General features: G+C 45.9%; 1 protein-coding gene across 3 annotated transcripts in view; it reads right to left on the bottom strand.

Moving 5' to 3' along the window:
- The window catches only part of Arnt2 (aryl hydrocarbon receptor nuclear translocator 2), a 120,493-nt gene continuing 111,766 nt past the window's right edge, over positions 1-8,727 (bottom strand). For all 3 annotated transcript variants that reach the window (XM_076848743.2, XM_076848744.2, XM_076848745.2), the window contains exons 17-18: positions 1,652-1,788; positions 1-99 (exon numbers count right to left, since the gene is read on the bottom strand). In XM_076848743.2, coding sequence (XP_076704858.1) covers positions 1-99; positions 1,652-1,788 — 236 coding nt within the window. The remainder of the gene's footprint in view (positions 100-1,651; positions 1,789-8,727) is intronic.

Here is an 8,727-nt window from a genome sequence, read left to right as displayed (position 1 = left end):
TTACTCAGAAAATGGTGGGAACATGCCCAGGTCAGCAAAGTCTTCGATATTATAGTTGCCAGTCCCCTGGGTGGGATCTCCTGGCATTGGCAGCATGTCCTGCAGAAGAGAAGAGAAGAGAAGAAAGCCATGGGGCAGTCAGGTTCTTTGCCCGTGGACTGTGTACGTCCCAGGAGCCCAGCCTGCCACTCACCCTCACAGCTGTCTCTCTAATGGACAGCTCAGGAGTATTCCCCAACCTTCCAAGGGATGCTCTGCAGGGATACTCAAATGTCTGAGACCCTAGGAAACTGTCCTCCCCAGGAAGCTGCCATGCTAGCTGGTAAACAGCAGTAGGGCTCAACTTTTATACATGTAACATGGAGCCAGGGACACAGGGTGGGCATGAGCCCCAACTGGTGGGGACAACCCAGCCTGGCACCAAGCAAAGTACAGATGGTCGAAATGTGACAAACGCTATGCAGCTTAAGAGTGAGTGGAGAGATCTGCAGCCTGTATTCACCGTGTGTAGCAGACTTCAGCTTAAACAAGTCTTCTGGACCTCAGACTACCCATTTAGAATACAGGAGTAGCAACATCTCAATTCCTTATGGGATATGTCCTGTTGTGTTGTTAAGTTCCCAGCTCACATAGTGCTGCATGAGAAAAGAATTCTGTGGACAAATAAGTTTGGGAAACAAGGCATACTTTGCCTATCTCCTAGAAATCCACAGTCCTCATTGAGGAAGAAGGGCTGTCGTGGTAGATAAGGGGACACAAGGGAAGGGTTGGACTAGGCACTCCTCTGCACACTGAATAGTATGCTGCCTCTGTGGAAACCTCATCAATACCTGGGCTCTAGATCTGTGTCTGTGAGGGTACTTCTTGACCTGGTGGGAAAGAAGCTTGGGATGAGGGTGAAGTAAATGGAGCATTGACTCTTGAGCATAGCCTCCCATGCTATGGTTCCTGCACCTAGCCCTGCTTTGCAGCCAGGACAGGACAGGGCTCTATGACCCCACTGGAGATGCCTGGGTTCTGGTTGCAAGGATCTGGTGGGATGGACCTCACTGCAGGTGAAGGGGGAAGCAATGCACTCAGAACCTCCCATGAAAACTATTCTGGCTGAAAGCGGAGCCCAGAGAACTGGTAGTAGGGAACTGAAAGGATCTCAGGTACCTCTAACCAGTGGGCAGCACCCTTAGCCTAACCAAGAGGAGAACTGAACCAGGGCCAGCCTGGCACTGGGGCAAGGTCCTGGAGAGGGATGTCCTCCTGTCCTGGGTATAGGCTGGTGAGGAGCAGGCAGGACAGCCAAAGGTAAAGAAAGCTCGCAGGGGAGAAATGGACCCAGCACTAGGGCCAACCCTCATTAGCCTTCTACTCTATGCACCTCTCTTGGGCAGCTCTGAGCTGGGGCAGGGAGGAATCTCTAATTGTAGCCTCCTCTTTTGTGTGCCTCAGCTCAAAGGCCCCTTCCCCTCCCTGAGTGCATCACAGTTTCTGGTTGGACAGGATGGGACCTTCTACTCCTGGACCCCCTTCTAACCCCAGGCCAGGCCAGAACTCACACTGGCTAGCGGGTGGGCGGTGGTGCGGCAGAGACCAAGGGGGAAAGGAAGCAGAGAGAAGGCGCCGGTACCTACGAGAAGGCGGTGCTCGCTCGATTTACCTGGAACACTTCAGTCTGACCGGGCTGCTGGTGGGAGTGCTGCTCACCGCTCTGCTGGCCGTGGTGCTGGCTCTGCCACTGTGACCAGACTTCTGAGGGCCTCCCCTGGAACTGCCCGCTACTTTGTCCACTCTCAGCTGAAAGAGCCGATGTACAGGACACTTCTTTAAAAGTCATCCCTGGTTTCATGAGACTTAAGAACCACTCCAGCTCCAAGGGCCCCCTCCTTCCTAGGAACACGTTTGTTCTCCTGTCTTTCTTCCTCTGACTGATAGACAACAAGATAAATGGGTGAAAGGCATGGGGCCTCTGCAGAATGGTGCAGAGGCTTGGCTGCTGCGGGGGGGGGGGGGTTCTCCATGGAAAGCACCTCCCAGGTGACTGGGTGCTCCAAGCCTTGGAGCCCTTTGCTCTGTTGTGGCTGCTCATGAAGCTGCTCATCTGGATTCCAGCCACATTTGGGACCAGCAGCATGGGCTGGAGAGTCCCTCTCCCTAGCATGTGAAGGCAGATGCAGCCTTCTAGATTCCTGGACTCCCTTCTGTTCATGGGCTGCTCTCTCACCTGGCCTGCTAGGGAAAAGGCTCACCTCACAGCTGTCTTCACATTCACCAAGCTGTACCACTGGTCCTGCTGCAGGGCAGAGCCACCCCGTCCCATTCTCTGTGGCTCTCTGTCAAGTATTCCTCAGCATCTTAATATTTCTTAGTTTGTTTAAGAAGGAAGGAATTTGGGCACTGCTCAGATGGGAAGATAAAGCTCCTCTGTGGAATCAGCAAATTACTTTATAAATGAAAGCCATTTTGCTTCCTGCTACAGTTTACTAAAAATACTCAACAGGAAAACTGAAAATAAGCAGAAATTTCTCTAAATCATTTTAAAGATTCAACCAAAGAGAATTCTGTTTTTTTTTTTTTTTTTTTTTTAATGTGCTAGGGATCAAAACCAGGGCCTTGTGCATGCAAGGCAAGCACTCTACCAACTTAGCTATATCCCCAGCTCCCCCATTTTTTTTTTCAGTTGTAGATGAACACAATATCTTTGATTTATTTATTTATTTATTTATTTATTTATTTATGTGGTGCTGAGGATTGAATCCATGCCTCATGCATACGAGGCAAGCGCTCAACTACTGAGCTCAACTACCCCGCCTACCCAAAGAGAATTCTTAAGAAAAATTACACTTTTCTCCCCTTCCTCCCTTCCTTCCTTGGGTCCCACACATGCTAGGCAAATGTTCCATCACTAAGTTACAACCCCAGCCTGAAAAGAGTGCCATTTAAAAAAGTTATCTGGAGGCAGATCTCAAACCTTAGGAACCCCCCCTTGCCACCATCAGTGTCAAATTATTCAGTAACATTGTGCATTGTGGAGACAGTGGTGCTTTGTCAAGCTCTGAACTGAGCTCATTATTATTATTATTTTTCTTTTTGGTACTGGGGACTGAACCTAGGGCCATGTTATCACTGAGCCATGCCCTCAGTCCTTTTTATTTTATGAGACAGGTTCTCAGTAAGTTGTCCAGTCTTGAACTTGTAATCCTCCTGCCTTGGCTTCCCAAATCTCTGGGATTATAGGTGTATGTCACTGTGCCCAGTTCTATTTTGCCCCATCTTGCTCTTTCCAATGGCCATCCTGACTGTCAACAAACCTCACCTACCCATCCTTAGCAGGCCAGGGGTGCCTGGCTAATCTGAGGTGAGATCCAGAGAGAAGAATCTCTCTCTCTCTTCCTCTCTACATCTCTGTACTTACTGCCTGAGATGTAAAGGGCTATTAAAGCCCTTGTAAGCTCCCTTTAACACCTTAACCACTGGAGGTTTTCAAATTGTGCATGATGAGAACGGTTGGCTCAGCATTAGAGGGAATGGAGTCTACTGTGTATAGAGGGCATCTGACAATCTGAAATGTCTTTTCCCGAGACTCCCAAACTGAACTCAAGGACCAGAAGGAACTCTAAAAGTAATAATTTGCTGTTGAATTGCAATTTCAAGGCCAGTTTGGGAAACAAAGCAAGACCCTGTCTCAATATATAAAATAAGAAGTGCTGGGATGTAGCTCAGTAGCACAGCATCCCTGGGTTCAATTCACAGTACTTAAAAAAAAAAAAAAAAAGTCTAGAATTGGCTGTGGGTAGAAAGCAGGCCTGGTTCACAACTGTGCCAAATTAAATGAGCAGCTAGGATTCCCACTTGACAGTCAGGAGTCCCATTCTAGAGCCTCAGAGGGAAGACACAATCTGGTCTACCATTGCTTGGTGGGAGGATGGATGAACACAGTGGCCACCTCTGCTGTGGGATGCACCAGGCAGGCTGTGGAATGTCCTTGGGTGTTGAAGGAAATAACTGCCTGCAGGTCTGCTCTGGGATGCTGCTCCAACGAGGTCTCCTATTGAACACTACCCATCATGATTCAATATCTACAACCCTTCCTGACAGCTGTGTGTCTATCTTGCTGAGCCCTGGTCACTCACTATACCATTATGCATTGCCACAACCAATCTAATAGGCATTCAGAGTTCTTATTCTTCTCAATCGTTCTCAAATATTCAACATAATGCTACTCATTTTGGTAATATTTTGTTGACTTCCATGACTGCTCTTGATGTTAGTTCTACTATCCCTTATGGGGTTCCTTCTTTCCCATCAGCAGGAAAGCTGGGAGGAACCTTTTCTATTCCATGAACTGACCTTTCACTTATCATGTGGCAAATGTTTCATGAGCACCTATGATGATACAGGTTCCGTGTGACACTGTACACACTGGAGAACAAGAATACTTCTATCTTGAGCAGCTTCCAGCATGGTTGGGAGAGGAGTGAGCACAAGTTCTACAGAGGAGAGTTGCTATTAAAGGGTTTCCAGAAAAAGGATAAGAACCCTCAGAGGGTACCTAACTTAGTCATGGCGAAGAGAAAAGGCTTTGCAGAGATCTCAGAAATGACTAGCTAACCGGGTGTAGGCCTTGTAAAGAATTCCAGACACAAGGATCAGTCGGTTTAAACGCCTAAGAGTGAAAGAGGATGACGCCATCCAGGTTTCCACAGGTAGCTCAGGATGGATGAGAACATGGAACTAGGCAGGAGATAAGAGATGAGGTTGCAGGGCGAGCCAGCGTCAGGTGTAACCACCAGTGTGACCAATTTTTTGAGGGTAACAGAGAACTACCGAAAATTTTAAAGTGTGGGCCCAGCACACATAGATCTGTAAATTCAGGAAGGTCACTGTATCAGTGGGTGAATGGACAATATGACGGAAAAAGAAGTTAAAAAAAGGAATAGAGCAGACAAGAGGAGAGAAAAGAAAACCAGTGAGGAGGAGTCTGCTATACTAATCCTTGCAAGAGAGGATAGTTGCTTGAGCTATGGAACATGAGCAGGCTGGGAAGAAGTGGATGAATCTGAGGATAGGATGGAGAAGGAGGTGCCTAGACTTGTGAATTGCCAACTTAAATGGCTGCACCAAGGATGGGAGTGAGAGGAGCTAGGGAAGACCAAATCAGGTTTCTGGTGGTATTTACCATTCTGGTTTTTCTCCTGAGCTTTGGATCCATTTTCTGTGCCTGGGCCATACGGCTGAATAGTAGAAAGACAATTTCAATTCTTCCTGCCTCAAGTGATCATTTCTTCTCCTCACATAGCCTAGAGCAGGAGACCAGGACTGTCACTGTCTCCTCTCTCTCAACACCTCTTGTCCAATCATGAGGTTCTATCAAGTTCCCACCCACCAAAAAAAAAAAACAAAAAAAAAACCCCTAACTCTCAACTCCTACCTCCTTTCTCCCCATCACACTGCCACACAATGCTCTGAAGCTACACCTGCACCCAGTCCCCCCAGATCCATACATCCCCTGGTGCTGACCCAAAGCAGAGTCTACTGCTTACAAAATGCTGGATGGTTGACCACCATCTGTGAGGTCTAGCACACAATCTCAGGTCTTTTGTAATGTGGCTTCTATCGTTCCAGCCTTATCTTCCACTTCTTGCCTCTGTAACCCCACCTCTTCCCCTGGTCACATGACAACCCCTGGACACCTGCCCCCCAATATCACATGCAGTTATTTCTCTATGCTACTGGACCCGTGCTCTGTCATGTGCCTAGAGGATTCTACTTATGCTCAAAGCCCTAATCACATGTGGCCCCATGGTACTGACTTCCTCAGTCACTGTCTCTTCTTTGCTTACCTCTGGTGCTCATCATTTCTCATGACAATGCTCATTATACCATATTAACTTACCCTAAACTGGAGTAAATTAAGGCCAAGGATCTTATTTATGTTTACCCCAGGCTTTACTGAGAAAACTGCTTGGAATACTGGAGGCTTCAATGAGTGTTTGCTAAGAGGAAGAATAAAGGAAAGAAGGAAGAAACGAAGGAAGAAGAGAAGTAAAGGAAGAAAGACAGGAGGGAGGGAGGAGTGAACAGGGGAGTAAGATGAACATGGATAACCCATGAACATTTATTTCTGTGCATTCAAGGCTTCCTGGGTATAGCTGACTTGTAAATGAAACAGTTCCACTTTCTCTTATCAGCCCTACCTCAGCGACAGTCAGGGACAGTGCAGGGTAGAACAGAGTAGCTCTCTATTCATATCTGGGGGTATTTGATTCTATTATTTACAGATAAAAGATTTCAGAATAAAAATTCTTAAATTTTTGCCAAGGGAGGTGCTCTTCTTAAATGTTTGCAATAAGAAAGAATCCATAAACTGAATTGCCTTTGAAATGCAAAATATCGTGGCAAAAATATATAAAATAGTTAAGAAGAATGGAAGGGACTTAGTATTTTTTGAGAACTATTTGTGACCAATGCATGATGCTACATATTTTACGTACTTTATTTTGATTCATTTCTGGATATAAAAATGTGTTCATTATCCACATTTTCAGATAAGGAAAATGAAGCTCAAAGATGTCAAGAAATTGGCCCAACTTATTTAGCATATGAAAGCCAGACCCAGGGTTTGAACCTAGACCTTTCTGATACAGAAGTCTATGTATTATTTGTAAAGAAAGTATTTAAAATGAAAGGCTAGTATGTACTGGATATGATACCCCATATGGCAAGATGGGTGACAGACACTGGACAGTCCACTGAGAACAATGGATAAGGAACTAAACAGTCAGCATGGTTGAAAGTTCTTCTAAGGGATTCACTGGCAGCTGTGGAGGGCACGAAAGCAGAAAAGCACTCAGCCTTGGGTATTCCTGGAGGAGATGACCTCAAAGCAGTGACTTGAAGGATGAGCCCACCAGCCATGAGACAGGACAATTAAGGGATACTGAAAAGTTCTGCTACTGGAAGTGTTTACTTTTCCCTCCCTACGTTGGATCAGTGATCTCTCTGACTAGATTATGAGCATGAACTTCACTGTGACCCTCCCGGATGATAGCACTGTGGGATTTTAGCCTAAGCATGACCAACAGCATGACCACTGTAGTGCAAGTAGATAGTCAGCAGGGGCTACAAATGGCCTGCACCCAAAATGTACATGCATCTTTCTAGACAAAAACCTGTTGGTTCCCAACATCCTGGTGTTACATTATTATTTTGAAAGCCATATGTAGTTACAAACCATAAGCTGGGCTCCAGCCATGTGTTTCTTCTGGTCTGTTGGCTTCCTAAGGCAGGCCAGGCTGCTTTGCCCTAGCTAGATGTGTGGGCCATTGCCAGGCTTGGTGCCTACATGGGTCATTATTGCTGCAACCCCTGGGACAGCCAGGTGGGCTTGCAGACCACAGGTCAGATCTTGAGGAACTTTTAGATTCCTAGGCTATAGGGGCAGAGATGACAACTTCCTTTTCCCTGTAAGATTCAGGTGATTTGGAAAGGTGCTTTGCAGCATTTCAAACCTGATTTGAGATCCTGTTCAGAGGTTCTATCTGGTCCTATTTAGCTCATGGTTCTCAACCAAGGATGATTTTGCAAACCACCAGGAGACATCTGACATTGTTCAGAGACATTTCTTATGATCATAAACAGAAGAATGCTAGTAGGTAGAGTCTGGGGACACTGTTAAATATCCTATAATATACAAACAGCACCCCCCCCCCCACCAAGGAATAATTATCTAGTGCTAAATGTCAATAGTGTGGAGGCTGAGAAATCCTGCTGGATAAAGCTAACAAAGATCACCAGAGGGGTAGCTTATCTTACAAATGCCTTCTAGGCATCTTAGCAAGGACCAAAAACTTTCTGAATTTTCTGGCTAGAAACTCACCTTTTCAAGACTAATAGGACCAGGGAGGTCTACAATCCTTTAAAATTTGCTAGTGAAAATGTACAGGGCTGAGTTTGGGGCCAGGATCAAGATCTGGGGAGTAGGTAGGGGCAGGTGTTTATAAACATTTCAGACTACTGAAATTCAATGAGTTTATCTTCCTCTGCTCCACTCTGTAAATATGTATCCTATTTCTTTCTGAGAAATTACATTTTTGTAATGAAAAATTCACTACATTCCCCTCTCTAAAGTAAATCTGGGCTGAGTGGGGCAGGTTAGATGGTCATGGATCTTTTAAGGAAGGGTAACATCAGGGATGTGTTTCTTATGCTTTGCAAGAGGTCCATCTTTGGGTTGTTAGTATCATGTGTTATGACCCGATTTGATCATGCATGAGTGAATTTCTTTAGTTACCTCAACTTCACCTAAACTGAAAAGCAGATGCTGAACAGGGAGGCAATGCTTGTGCTTGCCATGCCATTTTATCTGAAAGCATGCTGCTAAGAAAATAATGTAATGTGGGCCACACATATGCCACACTTGACCATGCTGCAGCAAATGTGAGCCACTTCCTTTTGAGCAACCTGTGTGCCCGGCTCCCTGCATTTCTCCAAGAAACATTATATCAATGAGCAGATGCCTGTCATAGCTGAGACAGAAACTGACCAATTTGGGGATTCTGATCTTGAGTACATGTGTTAGTTACCAATTTCTTACTCTTGGTTCTAAGTCTACCCTTCCTTGCCCTGCGTTGTCACACCAGAACTGGGCCCTGTGAACTTTTCTCCTGCACTGGCTGGCACAGTGTTAGGTTTCATCAATCGAGGGTGCTGGAGAGATGAGCATGAAAAGCAGAA

The sequence above is a fragment of the Callospermophilus lateralis genome, chromosome 3, assembly GCF_048772815.1.
Source record: "Callospermophilus lateralis isolate mCalLat2 chromosome 3, mCalLat2.hap1, whole genome shotgun sequence".
Lineage (NCBI taxonomy): Eukaryota > Metazoa > Chordata > Mammalia > Rodentia > Sciuridae > Callospermophilus > Callospermophilus lateralis.
This window is presented reverse-complemented; position numbering and strand designations above follow the sequence as displayed.